Source organism: Oncorhynchus mykiss, chromosome 6, assembly GCF_057628025.1.
Source record: "Oncorhynchus mykiss isolate SJ-2025 chromosome 6, ASM5762802v1, whole genome shotgun sequence".
Classification (NCBI taxonomy): domain Eukaryota; kingdom Metazoa; phylum Chordata; class Actinopteri; order Salmoniformes; family Salmonidae; genus Oncorhynchus; species Oncorhynchus mykiss.
The window spans coordinates 43,292,894-43,311,384 of NC_143027.1; the positions used below are offsets into that span (position 1 = coordinate 43,292,894).

The 18,491-nt window shown below is 41.2% G+C and overlaps 1 protein-coding gene across 5 annotated transcripts in view; it reads left to right on the forward strand.

Annotated features, from left to right (window-relative positions):
* col27a1b (collagen, type XXVII, alpha 1b) overlaps positions 1-18,491 on the forward strand; it is a 141,049-nt gene that overhangs the window by 78,393 nt on the left and 44,165 nt on the right. For all 5 annotated transcript variants that reach the window (XR_016496680.1, XR_016496681.1, XR_016496682.1 and 2 more), the window contains 6 exons: positions 10,951-10,995; positions 11,862-11,915; positions 12,071-12,115; positions 12,614-12,667; positions 12,785-12,838; positions 14,188-14,241. Coding sequence is in view for 2 of the 5 variants with exons in the window: in XM_021606572.3 (XP_021462247.3) it covers positions 10,951-10,995; positions 11,862-11,915; positions 12,071-12,115; positions 12,614-12,667; positions 12,785-12,838; positions 14,188-14,241 (306 nt within the window). In the remaining 3 variants the exon portion in view is untranslated. The remainder of the gene's footprint in view (positions 1-10,950; positions 10,996-11,861; positions 11,916-12,070; positions 12,116-12,613; positions 12,668-12,784; positions 12,839-14,187; positions 14,242-18,491) is intronic.

The window sequence follows — 18,491 nt, forward strand, 5'->3', positions numbered from 1 at the left end:
CCACTTGGAAATGACTTATTTTGTACAATGGACGGTGTTTTAAGGACTCATACACAGACACAGGAAAACCAATACACATTTGAACTTTTATTCAAAATTACAAGTGTTGATGTCTCCACGTTTCTTTTTGGGGCTTGGGCATCTGGTGACTACAGTTCATCTGTCTAATCCCCGGCAAGGAGAGAGAGAGGTATCAATAATATGGCAATACTGTATTCATTTCATTGAACGTATATTCCTGTTTGATATAATTATGTTATAATTATAATTATGTTATCCTTTATCACATGCCTGTGTTTGTTTGATAGCCAATGCATTTAGCTTACTTTAGGATGAAGTAGCCTAGGCCTAATCTATTTAGATTACATCATATCACATTTCAATATTAGTTTTCAATGAATATACAACCATGTTATCTTGAACATTGGTGTCATTTAGTAATATGCTCGGTTGTGATCGTTGTATGAATTAATCACAAAGCAAGCCTAAAAAAAATATATTAATAGCTCTAATGCAATATTAGCTTTACATTGAAACATCACTATTCTGGCTATTAAACAGTCAGTAAAATCTAAAAAAATCGTAGCCTGTATCGTATCATGCATGCAAGCTTACCTGTCATGTTCAAAATGATGGAGCATAGGATAATTATTCTGGCCGGTATCAACTTCATTCATTAATAGGTACTGAGGAGATTGATTCTATTACTTGTTATTCGTGTCAGATACAGTGGCAAGATAAAGTATGCGAACCCTTTGGAATTACCTGGATTTCTGCATAAATTTGACATAAAATTTGATCTGATCTTCATCTAAGTCACAACAACAGACAAACACAGTCTGCTTAAACTAATAGCACACAAATGATTGTATTTTTCTTGTCTATATTGAATACATCATTTAAACATTCACAGTGCAGGTTAGAAAAAGTATGTGAACCCTTAGTCTAATGACTTCTCCAAAAGCTCATTGGAGGAAGGAGTCAACTAACCTGGAGTCGAATCAATGAGACAAGATTGGAAATTTTGGTTAGAGCTGCCCTGCCCCATAAAAACACTCACAAAATATGAGTTTGCAATTCACAAGAAGCATTGCCTGATGTGAACCATGCCTCGGACAAAAGAGATCTCAGAAGACTTAAGATTAAGCATTGTTGCCTTGCATAAAGCAGGAAAGGGTTACAAAAGTATCTCTAAAATTCAGTCCACGGCAAATCAAATTATCTATAAATGGAGAAATGTCATCACTGTTGCTACTCTCCCTAGGAGTGGCTGTCCTGCAAAGATGACTGCAAGAGACAGCGCAGAATGCTCAATGAGGTTAAGAAGAATCCTAGAGTGTCAGCTAAAGACTTACAGAAATCTCTGGAAGATGCTAACATCTCTGATGACAAGTCTACAATACATAAAACCCTAAACAAGAATGGTGTTCGTGGGAGGACACCATGGAAGAAGCCATTGCTGTCCAAAAAAGTTTGCAAAAGAGCACCTGGATGTTCCACAGCGCTACTGGCAAAATATTCTGTGGACAGATGAAACAAAAGTTTTTGTTTGGAGAAAAAAAGGCACAGCACACAAACATCAAAACCTCATCAATCAATCTGTGACGAAATGGGTCATATTAAAATCCAACATCTGTACTGGTATTTGTGACCAAAGTATACATTGGAGAAAAAAATACTTCAAAAACCCCACCTCAAACAAATCAGTGGTCAATCAGTGGTCTACTTGCATTAATATTTTTTATGACCTATATATGCCCACACCATTCTGTTGTTGGGGTAACATACTTATTGAAAAAAATGTTAAGTAATTATAAATAATATTTCATAGAAATCAGTAAACACTGGACAGTTTAATATACACATAATGCATCCCACCCAAAAGTGAGAGTGTTCTTCAATCGTGAAACCCTTGCAAGGTTACATGATGAAATAAGAGGTTGTCTTACGACCATTTTGTGCATTTATTAACCATTATTCAACCAAGCTTAGTGGGCTCACAATTTGGCCAGCGCTGAATGACTATCTCCCAATTTGGCCAGCGCTGAATGACTATCTCACAATTTTATGAATAACTGTTTATTAAGAGCCATAACTTTTTATTAATGTGTTAAAAATGTTTGATTGATGCTTAATAAAGTAATTCACCCGTTGCCAAGCCCTGCTATCCTTAGCTACAGTTGCTTTCAAGGTCAAATGTAGCATTCAATTATCTAACTATTTTTAAAAATACATATATGTAAACCCCTCGTTTTTGCAATAGCGCTCATAAGCTTCCATGCATTTCAAACAAAAGGTCGACTGGTGCCTGGGTATCATCAATGTGGATCGTGTAGACTGAAAAAATTGTGCATTCGGTTGCTATCGGAAACTTGAACAAGCATTCGTTGTTACATTTCTGTAATTACAGACTGCAATTACCACCAGTTGCTTGTTGTTAGTTTAGTGTAACTATGAATTATTAAAATGAATTACAATACTTGTTACAGCGTAATTACATATGTTATATCTAATGTTCTGTCTAGCTCCCAGGAACTACCACTTAGAAGAAATATCAGTGCGGGCAGAGAAGCATGAGTTTGAACTTCAGTCAACTTTATAGAGTTTTCCACGTTCGTAACACTATCAACGTTTCCCTTTACTGTGGGAATTGTGATCGAATCAACGCAGTATAATCCACTTTCAATGCAACATACCAAAACAAAACGAACTGTGCAAGAGATTTTATTTTACAATCAAATTTATTTATAAAGCTCTTCTTACATCAGCTGATGTCACAAAGTGCTGTACAGAAACACAGCCTAAAACCCCAAACAGCAAGCAATGCAGGTATAGAAGCACGGTGGTTAGGAAAAATTCCCTAGAAAGGCCAGAACCTAGGAATAAACCTAGAGAGGAACCAGGCAATGAGGGGTGGCCAGTCCTCTTCTGGCTGTGCCGGGTGGAGATTATAATAGAACATGGCCAAGATGTTCATAAATGACCAGCAGGGTCAAATAATAATAATCACAGTGGTTGTCGAAGGTGCAACAGGTCAGCACCTCAGGAGTAAATGTCAGTTGGCTTTTAATAGCCGATCATTCAGAGTATCTCTACCGCTCCTGCTGTCTCTAGAGAGTTGAAAACAGCAGGTCTGGGACAGGTAGCATGTCCGGTGAACAGGTCAGGGTTCCATAGACGCAGGCAGAACAGTTGGACTGGAGCAGCAGCATGGCCAGGTGGACTGGGGACAGCAAGGAGTCATCAGGCCAGGTAGTCCTGAGGCGTGGTCCTAAGGCTCAGGTCCTCTGAGAGAGAGAAAGAAAGAGAGAAAGAAAAAGAGAGAGAGAATTACTTAAATTCACACAGGACACTAGATAAGACAGGAGAAATACTCCAGGTAACAGACTGACCCTAGCCCCCCAACACAAACTACTGCAGCATAAATGCTGTAGGCTGAGACAGGAGGGGTCGGGAGACACTGTGGCCCCGTCCGACGATACCCCCGGACAAGGCCAAACAGGCAGAATATAACATATAACACAGGCATACTGTATATATTGCATTGACAGGCACGACTCAGGCACGTTCTCTACACAGACCGGTGCACCTTAACTGCAGTACAGCATCAGCGGTCGTGAGTAGATGCGCTTGTTTGGAGATCAAAGTGAGAGCTACATGTAGCGATGTGTGCACATTTCTACATGTGTTCATATCCTTTGCTAGTTAGTGAGTTATTAGCCCAGTTATAGATCATTTGTAGTCAACAATGGGGGAGGGATTGCTTCCTACAAGATAAAAAAATGTGTGCATTTCTAGACATCTTTGAAAGGCAAGTCAGATAAAAAGCTTTTTTTTGTTGAATAAGCTAAGGGTAGCATAATTTGTCTGATTCTCTGTAATAGTGCTATGGGAATAATGATGCATTTTATTTTGTAAAGTGGTTTCTTGCATCACACAACACAACATTTTCAGTCACCTCTGTCTGAAGTGTATAAGTGTATAAACAGGTTAATGTCAAGCCCTGCATGTTTTTTTTTTCAAAAGTCTCATGGAATGTAGGCCTACATTGAAAACCACACATTGGCTGCTACTGTACGCTGAATGACAAAACAGCTATTTCCATGTTAAAGTGTTATGGGATGCATTTTCTCCATTGTTTTTGATGGTAGGCCACTCTGGTAGGCCTACATTATAATCAAATAGCCACAGTAGCCTAATTGACCATTGCTAAAACTAGCTCACAGTAAACTGTTCACAGTAAATGCACTGGAAGTTGCACAGATTTTTCATTTGCAACGATCAAGTTTGCACTCAAAATGTTGAGGGAACATTGGTTATAACACTGTAATAAGGACCCCTTTAAAATGAAGTGTTATTGAGTACTCACATGCCAAGTATGTTTATAGGTATTGTAGACTCTTTCTAGAGCAGTATGCACTCCCATGCACTTCTCAGTAGCTGAATTGGGGACGACTGGGAAAATCAGCTCACTGATGGACATGCTGTCTGTAGGCCAGTAGGGGGAACTTTCCCCTCCAAGCAATGAAGCGGATACTATACTTCAGAAGGGTCAAAAGGGGAATAATGTCTTCACCAAAGAAATTCCTTAGATCTCTATCCACACAATATCCTAGTTTGACATAGAGGCATGCGGTCCTTCATACAGATACATTTGCTCTCTTAGTTTGACCCTGACATCTCCTTGAGTGGCAGCTGTATCGTGATACTGTGATTGGCTGACCTCTGCGGACCTCTCCAACACCACGTGTCTTTCCAACCGAGGAGAAGGCAAGTTCCAGTTGGCTGAATAACCTCTCCTTCATAGTGAAGTTAGAAGAGGAGAGAGGGGTCCGGAAGGCCACACTTTAAAATTGGTCTGTAACACATCTCTGTAACATCTATTCCCCCTTTTCGAAAACGTCTCTCTCTCTCTCTCTCTCAAATGCCTTATTGGCATGAATGGGTGGTAGCCATTGTTGCCAGAGGATTGTATATGAAGTATCACATAAATGAACAATATGTTTGAGCAAAAATAATAATATATATCAACAACAAAAAATGATGCTTGTAAAATCATTTGTGGAAAAAAAGTAAACAAAACAGCAACAATTGACATTTGACACATTTAATATACAAGGGTTCATGTGTATGACATGACTGAAACTATTGTCTCTCTTATATTATGACAGACCTAATAATCTGCAGCAAGATCTACTGTCTCTACATTTTCTTTTAACAAAATGCAGATTTTCTCCCAAATCCTGCAACTCGTTAATTAAATGTTGGGCAGTGGAAGTGCGGCTCATTCTGTACTTCACCCAACCCACAGTGCTTACACAGTCTTTCTCCTTCTTTTGTTTTGCCAATGATTAGTGTATGTATTTTGATTAGAGATTTGTATTTCTTTTAAATTTGTTATTTGTGGTCGAATAGTTTAATTTAGCTGGTGCTTTTGGGCCAGTTGCTTAGGGTCACCAGAATTTGGTAGCTCTTTTCTCAATTTGCATTGCTAGGGGGAATCTCCCAAGTTCTGCCCTATAGACAGTAACGCATTACATGCATCTATAATCACATGGGGGGGAATTTTTAGCAGGATGTGGAAAAAAAATGGGCTTTTCATAAACCAATTTCATGCAGTTTACGTCATTTACATGATGGCCACATACGTAACTCTTCATGTAGGATGCAATTTTGGAACTTAATTTATAAATGTTTTCATATTTATAATCATTTGTTTTATCATGATTAAATTGTATATCATTGATATTATTGTAAGTCTATTTAACAAAAAAATCTAAACCAGTTCTTTAAATAGCCTATGCAGAACCTGTTTTGTTTCATTCCGTTCGCTAAATTAAGTTTGATCTGTCTTTTGAATTGTGTTTTCCGTATTTAGTTTAAGATAGTTAAGTAGGCCTGTTGTAAAATAAATATAATTAGCCTATTGCTGTCATTTGTTGGGTATGGTAGGCACTAGCCTTTTGTCACATTTGTGTGGAGAGACGCAGCGTGATTGAAGTTCCACATCTTTAGTCCACAGTGAAACTTAAGCAAAACAAAATATATCAACAAACGAACAACGAAACGTGACTACGTGGTGCACATGCACAAACACAAAACAATATCCCACAAACACAGGTGGGAAAAATATTTACTTAAATATGATCCCCAATTAGAGACAACGATTACCAACAGCCTCTAATTGGGAATCATACAAAACACTAACATAGAAAATACAAACTAGAACACAACATAGAAATTATAAGATAGAATGCCCCCTAGTCATGCCCTGACCTACTACACCATAGAGGTCTCTCTATGGTCAGGGCTTGGTAATTTCTGAAATATAGCTTGTTCAAAACTTATTTGTTGTAAAAGTATACGCTGGGAGTTGGGAAGCAAGTTCAGGGAGTGACTTTTAATAATAAATAACACAAGGCCAAAAAAAACACATTTTGATAAAACAAATATATATTTACATTCAAATGCTTCTCCTGTGAAGTAGTGACGCGCGACACATTTCTAGCTTCCTGGAACGGGTCACACACACACAAATATATATATATATGTATATTTATATATATACACATACATCACACACACACACACACACACACACACACACACACACACACACACACACACACACACACACATATACACATATACACATATACAGGCCACGGTAGGCTACAAAATAAACTTTCCAGTGACACTGACTCACCCAATGATGAATCCTAGGCTAATCAACGGTGATGGCCGATGCACTTGTGCCAATAGCCATCTCAAGATAAGCTACTTTGAAAAACAGTGCTGTTCGCTCAGAATCACTCAAAAATGTTGAAAAAAGTTGTTGGCTTCTACGGAAAGATTGGTCTTCTCTTTTCAGCAGTAGGCATTTGACAGATTGACAGCCGCAACAAAACAAATAAATATAATCCCTAGATGGCAGTTCCTATTCACGTCAGGACTGGCTGCCATTGCTAGTGTACCACTGAGTTCCAAAATGGTTCCAAGGTTCCAAAATCCTTCTATGGTTTATATGTCTATGGCCACATTGCAACAAATCAAATCAAATGTATATATATAGCCCTTCGTACATCAGCTGATATCTCAAAGTGCTGTACAGAAACCCAGCTTAAAACCCCAAACAGCAAGCAATGCAGGTGTAGAAGCACAGTGTTTTACAAGCTATTTTACACTGAACAAAAATGTAAAGGTGGTGGTGGGGTTATGGTATGGGCAGGCATAAACTACAGACAAACACAATTGCATTTTATCAATGGCAATTTGAATGCACAGAGATACCGTGATGAGATCCTGAGGCCCATTGTTGTGCCATTCATCCGCCGCCATCACCTCATGTTTCAGCATGATAATGCACAGCCCCATGTCGCAAGGGTCTGTACAGAGTTCCTGGAAGTTGAAAATGTCCCAGTTCTTCCATGGCCTGCATATTCACCAGACATGTCACCCATTGAGCATGTTTGCTCAATGGATTGATGTGTACGATGGCGTGTTTCAGTTCCCACCAATATCCAGCAACTTTGCACAGCCATTGAAGAGGAGTGGGACTACATTCCACAGGCCACAATCAACGTTATTCGAAGGAAATGTGTCGCATTGCATGAGGCAAATGGTGGTCACACCAGATACTGACTGTTTTTAAAAAAATCCACAGCCTACATCTTCTTTAAGGTATCTGTGGCCAACAGATGCATATCTGTATTCCCAGTCATGTGAAATCCATAGATTAGGGCCTCATGAATTTACCGTATTTCAATTGACTGATTTCCTTTTATGAACTGTCACTCAGTAAAATCTTTGAAATTGTTGCATGTTGCGTTTATATTTTTTGTTCAGTAGATATTGGTCACGCTTACTGCCCAAATTGCTGCCTTCACGACTGTAAGTGCTTGTAATACAACTTAAAACCACAGCAATATTGTAGAAGCTATTGATCCTCTGTGGCTACAGTAAATAATGTTCCCTGGTGTAGTATTTTTAATGGTTTTATTTATGTCTGTTCAGACAGGAGTAATATACAGTAATTGTGGGAAAATATATTTTGTAATAATTCTGTCAGCATATATATCAGCATATAAAATCAACTTTAATTTGAGGGTGTCCCAGAGATGTAGATTGTTCTAATATCGTAGTCAGTTCATTTATATAAATATTGAATACAGTTTGACTAATATTGCACCCTTGTCTAACTCCTCTGTCCTGACCAAAGAATAGTTTTATTTTCTTGACAACTTTATACAACATTGGTTTTCCTTATAGATCACATCAATAATATCATATACCTTGCCTCCTAAACCACTTTGAATTAGTTATAAGAACATACCTTCATGCCATATGGAATCAAAGGCTTTTTGAAAGTCTAATAAACAGGCAAATGTTTTTCCTTTGTGAGTTTGGTGGACATTTTTGGGGACAAAGGTGTGGAGGGTATGTACACTACATGACCATAAGTATGTGTACAGCTCGCTAATAATCTCATTCAAAAATCATGGGCATTTATATGGAGTTGGTCCCCCCTTTGCTGGTTTTCCACTAAATGTTGGAACATTGCAGTGGGGACTTCCAGTCAGTCACAAGAGCATTAGTGAGGTCAGGCACTGATGTTGCGGGATTAGGCCTGGCTCGCAGTCGGTGTTCCAATTCAAAGGTGTTAGATGGGGTTGAGGTCAGGGCTCTGTGCATGCCAGTCAAGTTCTTCCACACCGATCTCGGCAAACCATTTCTGTATGGACCTACAGTACCTACAAAGTCTGGGTCTGTGCTTTTCACACCAAAGTTTGAAGAGCACAAACCCTGAACGTTATAGCTGCTTATCCTTAAGGATGCTATATTTCAAATGCTCCTTTATGTGTTTAACAGTGAAATGCTTAATATGTGAACCAATGTGTTATCATTGTGGGTGTTATCATGTGTTATAACATGGGGCTAAAATAATAGTTAGGTGAAAACATTTAATAATGAAACAATAAAAAAAACTTTATTTTCTCATTATTATCTCGGCTACATATCATATGCATACATTAGTACTTTACTCTGGATGTCATCTGTAGTGGATGTATGTTTTTAGTTCAGTATATCGTATCTTAAAGCAGATTACAGCCAACAGGTCTCTTATCTGGCTCTGGTTGTCCTGCACTGAGGACCCTGTTGGAGTCACTACTGCGTAACTCTTCTGTACTGCCTGTTTTAGCTGGCTGGGTGGGTACTCTGTCAGGGATGACTCGTGGGGGGGGCATGAGGACCAGGAGCAGCATGGTGACTGGGGCCAGTGGGATTTTGGGCTCCCTGTAGTTTGGGGCTCCTTGGATTTTGAGGGGCCCTGGGACTCTTGTAGTGCTGATTAGAGTCTCTGGGCTTAGTGTGGGTATTGGAGGGGGACCTGTTCCCAGCAGTGTCTTTCAGGGCTTTTGCGAAGAGCCTGACTTCTTGCTGAGGTGCACATGGTCATAGAAGGTTGAATGTCCTAGTGATGCACCAGATGCACCTTTGTCAGAGGGGAACAGGCTTGTGATACCTCTGTGTTGATGGTGTCGATGACTCACGGATGATTCTGGCTGAAGAAAAATCTTTGGTAGCCACTTGGCTCAGAGCTCTGTCCAGGTTGTCCTTGCATGCTGTCACGTTGTTTGTCCTGGAGTAAATATGGATGTGTTCTGCCTCTTTCAGACTCTCCTCTGAGAGCAACTCCATGGCAGTGTATGTGGTGGGGCACCAGAGCTTGATGACTCTTTCCTGGCAGTGTGGCCGGGCTGGTGCCTGATGACCTCTTCCTCCAGCTCCTCTAGCTCTCTCTGCAGGTCTTGCAAGTGGCTGTGATCGACAGTGGTGGCCAGCATCTCTCTTAGGCGACGCACTTACATCCTGAGGGCCTGGTTGTCCTCCTCCAGTTCTCTAGTGGCTGACTGTTGCTCCCTGATGTCACTGGGCTGCTGTTTCCCCCGAGTCACCAGGCTGGTGTCTTCCTCTGTCGGGCTCTTGGCTGCTTCTGCTCTGGCAGGTCAATGATTTCTCCCTGAACTCAGAAAAGTATTTTTCTAGAACAGATAGACTTTCTGAAAGATTTGATGTCGGAGGAGAGACTTAGAGAGACGAGTCTGCTGTCAGGGCTTGGAGGGGTTGTCTTCTCCTGGATTGTGATCTGTGGAGAGGCTGCTTGCTCCTTTGCTTCTTCTCTTAGGGACTATAAGTCTTCCTGGAATTTCCTCAGGCTGTTTTCCCTGGACCATGATGGTGCCGATATGATTAACGTTAACGGTGAGGCAGGGGCAGTTTGTCCTCATTAATTTGTCCTCATTAATTGTTATCTTTTCAATGTTTTGCGTATTTCGTGCACAACAGGGTGCCAGGCTGAGGGGCTCTCAGTATGAAATAAGAGATTTATTGTGGTTTTCTTCCCCTATAGTATTGAGAAGTCTGCCACCAAGGTCTCGGGTGATTCTCTCCTTACTTTACTTTTAACATTTTTCCTTTGCCTTTAAGAGAGCAGACATCTGTATGGTATATAATCTCCATTTAGATTTTCTATTGCTGATTTCTATACTAGCTCTTTCCAAGCTTGCTCAGCTTTCTTTTTATTTCAGTTCACAGATCAAGTATCTCTCTCTCTCTACCTGGAGAGGATGTGGGCGTGACACGTAGCAGTGGGGTAGTTACCGGGGACAACAAGCCCTTCTCTGTGTGTCGAGCCAGCCCCCCTTTCATCAGCCTGCCCTGACCCGCGAGATGGGAGCTGGAGATTACACAAACAGGGGGGGGGGACAACACACACCAACACACACATTCTGAGAGCTAGGGTCTATCCCCTTCCTTCTACCAGAAGCGTAAGGAACACTGTGCCTCTCTTCTGCCTGTGTTTGTTTAGAATAGAGCCTATAACCTTAGAGAGAAATTCTCTCTCTCTCTCTCTCTCTCTCTCTCTCTCTCTCTCTCTCTCTCTCTCAGGGCGAGCTGGGAGCCCCTGGTCCTAATGGAGTGCCCGGGCTCATTGTGAGTATAAAAAGCCATATGACATGTGCACTCATAGAATTAAAGTGTTCCAAAACTGTCCCCATAGAAGAACCCTTTTTTCTTTACAGATAGAACCTTTTGGGTTCCATGTAGAACCCTCTGTTCTACATGCAGAGTGTCCTAGAGAGTGCAGTGGAGCAGAGAGTGAAGGTGCACACTCTTAGAAAAAAAGGTGCTATCCAAAACCTAAAAGGGTTCTTCGGCTGTCCCCATAGGAGAACCCTTTTTTCTTTACAGGTAGAACCTTTTTGGTTCCAGGTAGAACCCTTTTTTGGTTCCAGGTAGAACATTTTGTGGTTCCATGTAAAAACGCTCTGTGCTTCTAGATAGCACTTTTTTTTCTAATTGTGCACCGTCACTCTCTGCTCCACTGCACTCTCTAGGACACTGATTGGTTTGGGGATGCCTGTTTATAATTAAGCAATAAGACCTGAGGGGGTGTGATATATGGCCAATATACCACAGCAAAGGGCTGTTCATTTGCACGACGCAACGCGGACTGCTTGGATACAGACCTTAGCCATGGTATATTGGCCATATAACACAAACCCCAGGGATGCCTTATTGCTATTATAAACTGGTTACCAATGTAATTAGACCAGTAAAAATGACTGTTGTGTCATACCCGTGGCAAGGCTCAAACCACCCAGTTTATAATTTGTCTTGTTGATGATAAACAGATAAATATAAGTCCCAAATTTTGCCATATACTCTTGCTCTATCATTCAACTTAACTACTGTATACATATGTTAGGAATGTGCATGACATAATTGTCCTACAGCTGTAGGTCTGCATTTCTGTCTACAGTGTTCTAAGTGTGTGTTCTGTGTGTTGTTGGTGGCAGGGAGACATGGGTCCTTTAGGGATGATGGGTTTGCCAGGACCATGTGGACTCAAGGTAACTGACCTACTGCTTTACTCACGTCTACTGTACATGCTGTTACAAAATATTGTAAATGTAATACAATGCAGGAGGTGTCATAAATCTCAAGAGGGGTTTCTCTCGGCGCAACACCAGGCCTGTTTGCTCATCAGTGATTGGTTCAATTTCAGGGGGTACCAGGAAATCCAGGAGAATCAGGACTGAAAGGTGATAAGGTGATCTGAATACCTCATTATTAGCCTACTGTACGTAAATAAACCATCAGATCAAGTTATGCATGCCAAATAGTCTCGTCCACTAGCTGGCTCTCTGGGGAGGAGGTTACATGTGGTAAAACTACAGACATCTCTAGAAATCTGATTCAGGAACAGTTTAAAGACTTTCCGAAGCCTACAAGATGATACTCATCCTCAATCATTGCAAATTTAGAGCTTGGGCTTGCTATGTGCTCCATGTATCACATATATGTATAAGCTACTGAGAAATGTGTGCTTTTCTTAGTAAAAATGCACATATTTGCTGAGCACAGCACGTGTATAACAATGGCAGATCTGCACTCGACAGGTCACCAGATGACATCCCTAGAGCTGCCTACTGGGCATACTGGATCTGCCTCATGCCCACAGCTGGCTATAGTACTCATCAATAGAGATGAGGATTTATAGTGTACATTTGTTAGGGTATTCTTAACCTTCTAACCTCTCATTCTTCAGGGTGAAGTTGGTCTTCCAGGGGAGCAAGGAGAGAATGGATTCCAAGGTGACAAGGTATTTCACTCCGCTACCACCTGACAGATGGTGCTGATGTTTGTCGTCTGAGTCTTTGTGTCTGGGTTTTAACTGTGGATAACTTCTTTTCACAGAAGTGCTCTCATTGTTTTACAGGGTATCCAGGGTTCACCTGGGTTGCTAGGTGTTCAAGGGAAACCAGGGCAACAGGTGAGTCCATTAACCTGTCGTGGCGTTGGATTGATTAATGTGACGACTGCTGTTCATCAAATGATGAACTGTTCATAATTACGTGATTAAATGAATCAGGTAACTATTAACTCAGTAACCTGGGGCACCATGGGAAAGTTTGGCTTTATTGAGATTCTATTTCCCAAATTACCTCAACGAATATCAGAATATTGATTTTACAACAGTCGCTAATTCATTAATTTCCTCTACAGTCTCATTCTGAATGTCGCATAATCTGGGAATCTGCACAAACCTGAGTCCAACTAAATAAGTCCGTACCACAACAATTGAGAAGATTATTTATTTACTAACAAGCTAAAATGATAAATAAGATACACATACACACAGTCTAGGCTATTGATTAAAACTTACTACAATGAAACAGGTCCCTAGAAGGCCAACACAATATGACACTTGTTACACAAAATGGGGATTTCAAACAAGAGAGTGCATGAGAGAAAAGCACACTTACGTACATTTGTAAACTATGCTTAGTTTAACCCTAACCTTGCCCCGAACTGCCGCTCTTATGGGTCAGAATATAATGATGTAATTATGTGTCAAAGTTCTCCGATGGGCTATCTCCTCGTGGACCGAGTTATAACTTCTCCACTGATGGTGACACTTCTGTTGTTCTGTTGTTACCGGGTGTAACTCTGATTGTCCACACAATGGTAGTGTCCTTTCTCTTAGTGGTCTGGTTCCTCTCCCTTGTTATGAAAGAGGGGTCTTCTGATGATGGCTAATCAGCCATATAGGTGGTTCCAGTGTGGGAATGAAAGCAGTGTAGACACATGATTCCTTGGAGAGAATAACCGGGTGGTCCTGCTTGAATTCACCCTTTTAGACACAACTACTCATCCGTAGCATAGATTGTTAAAAGGTTCCTTTGTCGCCTTCAACCTCGTGTTGCGTTTTGGGGTTACAACTAATCGAACCTTGGCTGCAGCTCGTGGTCACCTAGTCATAATGTTTATTCTTAACTCACATGTTTTATACCCTAGGGTCAGAAATGGGTGTATCCGCCTTTAGTGCAAGTTCTCTGGGCGTAACTAGTTACGAGGCAAGGTCTATATTTTACTCAGATCCAATTTAGACAACTAACTTCACATTTAATCTTTACAAAAACATTATCTTTGATCTGGACATTTTTCACACAATGTACATTATGCAAACATCAGGTACATTGTGAAAACTCTTCAAGTTACAATGTTTTCATTATAATGTTGTCATTTAACTTTTAATAACATTAAATAGAGACCTATCTGTGTACCTGGGACTATGTAAAGTATACTACTAGGTTATCACTTTTGAAATCTCTCCCCTAGGGGGTGACCGGTGACCAAGGACCTGATGGTATACCTGGCCCTCCTGGCCAAGAGGTAAGGATCTGCGTGTGGGTGGAAAGATTACACATGACCTATATCAAATCAAAAGTGATTTGTCACATGCCCCAAATACAGCAGGTATAGATAGACCTTACAGTGAAATGCTTACCCACAAGCCCTTAACCAACTAGGCAGTTAAGAAAATAATAGGTGTTAAGAAAGTATTTACTAAATAAACTGAAGTAAACAATTAAAAAATGACAAATAATTAAAGAGCAAATAATTAAAGAGCAACAATTAAAAAATTAAAAAACATAATGAGGCTATATATACAGGGAGTACCGGTACAGAGAAACAGGTTAGTCGGGTTAATATGTACACATGTAGAGGTAAAGTGACCATAAGTAGGTAATAAACAAAGAGGAGCATCAGTGTAAAAATGGGGTGGTGGTATTTGGTTAGCTGTTCAGGAGTCTTATGGATTTCGGGTAGAAGCTGTTAAGAAGCCTTTTGGACCTAGACTTGGCACACCGGTACCGCTTCCTGTGTGGTAGCAGATAGAACAGTCTATAATTAGGGTGACTAGAATCTTTGGCAATTTTTAGGGCCTTCCTCTGGCACCGCCTGTATAGAGGTCCTGGATGGCTGGATGCTTGGCCATAGTGATGTACTGGAATGTACGCACTACCATCTGTAGTGCCTTGCGGTCAGAGGCCGAGCAGTTGCCGTACCAGGCGGTGATGCAAACTATCAGGATGCTCTCAGATGTAAAAGTTTTGGAGGATCTGAGGACCCATGCCAAATTTTTTCAGTCTCCTGAGGGGGAATAGGCGTTGTCGTGCCCTCTTCACAACTGTCTTGGTTTGTTTGGACCATTCTAGTTTGTTGGAGATGTGGACATCGAGGAACTTGAAGCTCTCAACCTGCTCATCTACTACAGCCCTGTGGATGAGAATGGGGGCGTGCTCATCCTCCTTTTTCTGTAGTCCACAATCATCTCCTTTGTCTTGATCACATTGAGGGATAGGTTGTTATCCTGGCACCACACTGCCAGGTCTCTGACCTCCTCCTTACAGTCTTTCTCATCGTTGTCGGTGATCAGGCCTCCCATTGTTGTGTCGACGGCAAACTTAATGATGGTGTTGAAGTTGTGCTTGGCCATGCAGTCATGGGTGAACAGAGAGTGCAGGAGGGGACTGAGCACGCACCCCTGAGGGGCCCACGTGTTGAGGATCAATGTGGCAGCTGTGTTGTTACCTACCCTTACCACGTGGAGGTGGCCCGTCAGGAAGACCAAGATCTAGTTGCAGAGGGAGGCATTTAGTCCCAGAGTCTTTAGCTTAGTGATGAGCTTTGAGGGCACTATGGTGTTGAACGCTGAGCTGTAGTCAATGAATAGCATTCTCACGTAGGTGTTCCTTTTGTCCAGGTGGGAAAGGGCAGAGTGGAGTGCAATAGAGATTGCGTCATCTGTGGATATGTTGGGCCGCTATGCAAATTGGAGTGGGTCTAAGGTTTCTGGGTTAATGGTGTTGATATGAGCCATGACCAGCCTTTCAAAGCACTTCATGACTACAGACGTGAGTGCTATGTGTCGGAAGTCAATTTGGCAGGTTACCTTGGTGTTCTTGGGCACAGTGACTGCTTGAAACATGTTGGCATTACAGACTCAGTCAGGGACTGGTTTAAAATGTCAGTGAAGACATTTGCAAGTTGGTCATGTCCTGGAGTACATGTCCTGGTAATCCGTTTGGCCCTGCCGTGTTGTGAATTTTGACCTGTTTAAATGTCTTAATCACATCGACTACGCAGAGCATGATCACACAGTCGTCCGGAACAGCTGATGCTCTCAAGCATGCTTCAATGTTGCTTGCCTCGAAGCAACCATAGAAGGAATTTACATTGGGAAGAAAAATTATGTGAACCCTTGAGAATTACCTTGATTTCTGCATAAATTGGTCATAACATTTTATCTGATCTTCATCTAAGTCACAATAGTAGACAAACACAGTCTGCTTAACCCTTTCACACGTACCATCACACGGTGATCGTTCTACAGTGGTCCCTGAAGCGTACGATCACACCCGTGTGTTTAGAACACTCATTTAGAATGCTCGTTTAGAACGGCAGTTTCGAATGACGCAATAATCAGCATTTGAGCTGGCCACACTTTTTTTCAGAAACTATTTACACAAACACAGTCCTTACAAAGTTATGTCCAGAATGTCAGCAGTTTATTTTTGGATGCATTGTTCAGATATTCATAGAAGTAAATATAGCATAACACAATCATCCTAACCGGAAAAATGTAGGCTACATTTGTCCTAGCGCTGAGGAAAGATTGACCCAACACAAGCAGTCATATTTTCTAACTCTCGGCTGACATAAACTACAATATGAATTAGTTAATAGCAATATATAATTAATCACATCACGGGTGAGCTCACCATTGACCGAAATAACTAGGTAAAACACTATAGAAATCGAAAGTAATCCGACAATTAGTTTCAGCGCGCAGCCATGCATTTTTTCCTCACAGAAACCGAAGATAATAAGAGAAGACGAGATGAGTTCGGTCTGTTTATAGTATGCTTGTTGAAGGGGTGTGTCATCTACCTCGTTCACATCCCACCATTAATTTCCGGAAGTCCTCAAAAAATTTGTGAACTCTTCCTCACCTCATTTTGTTATAACATCTTTGGTCAAACAGACGTGAATCCCAGAATGCATTATATGTCAACAAACATGGCTACACAGCTGGAATTAGCTTAGCTCATCATAATCAGTACAACCTTCAAAAAAGTATTTTACACACATAATATGTGTCCATTACAATCTGTGCAAGAATCGGAATGCATGATTTGTCACCTAGAATTGAAAACATGTGAATAAAACCGTAAATACACAAATAATTGCCACACAAAACAATTTCTGATAGTGATTTATTGATACAAGTGGCGCGTGCCGGCAGTCAACCACGTAACCTCCCACTCTGGGCCATTCAGTGTTGTTGTTTATGTATGTAGCTAGTGAGCTAAGCTGTAGCATTAACAATGTCTTTCAAAAGGAGACAACTCACAAATGTGGAAATTCTGGAGATTTTTTAAAATTCTGACAATGAGTCTGAGTATGAAAGTCAGGAATCAGATTCTGACAGTGAGGAGCTGCCCCCCAACCTTCTAGCCATTGAGAACCCTGAATCTGAATTTCCCTTGTCCACTGACAAAGTCCCAGGTCCCTTTGAAGATGCTGGTGGTGATGGAGGCAGACCGACAGTGGATAAAGTACAGGAGTTCTGTGGTAGCTGGAAGGCCACCAGCCATTTCACCCCACCTGGCCCTGCTGTTTGCTTTGATGAGTCCCAGTCTGGAGTGCAACGCCCCTTGCCATTTCCAACTGAGGCAGAGTGCTTCAAGTTGTTTCTGACAGAGGAGCTGGTGGGAGACATAGTTGAGGAGACCAATCGCTATGCCTTAGAGCTACAAGAGAAGAGAGAGCCAGGAGTGAGGGGGAAACTCGCTAAATGGGTGACAACCACAATTAGTGAAATGTATACCTTCCTGGTGACAGTCCTTCTCATGGGGATAGTAAAGAAGAATTCCCTAAGAGAATACGGGAGCACAGATCCTATGTTTGCAACTCCCTTCTTTTGCCACCCTCTTTTCCCAAGATTGCTTCCTAGTTCTGCTGCGATGCCTGCATTTCGTCAACAATGCTACTGCAAACCTAAATGACCCGTTACACAAAATAAGAAATGTTTTTATCAGCCTGACATCAGCATTTGGTCGGGTCTTTGTGCCATACAAGGACCTATGCATTGATGAGTCCCTGATGTTATGGAAAGGTAGGCTGGCGTTCCGTCAATATATTCCCTCCAAAAGGCACAGGTTTGGAGTCAAGTTCTTTGTCATGTGCGACGTGAAGACAGGATTTGTCCATTTATAGACAATTTGATTTACCGTGGACTGACATTTAGAGATACTTTTGTAACCCTTTCCTGCTTTATGCAAGGCAACAATTCTTAATCTTAGGTCTTCTGAGATCTCTTTTGTTCGAGGCATGGTTCACATCAGGCAATGCTTCGTGTGAATTGCAAACTCAAATTTTGTGAGTTTTTTTATGGGGCAGGGCAGCTCTAACCAAAATCTCCAATCTCATGTCATTGATTCAACTCTAGGTTAGTTGACTCCTGACTCCAGTTAGCTTTTAGAGAAGTCATTAGACTAGGGGGTTCACATAATTTTTCCAACCCATACTGTGATTGTTCAAATTATATATTCAATATAGACAACAAAAATACAATA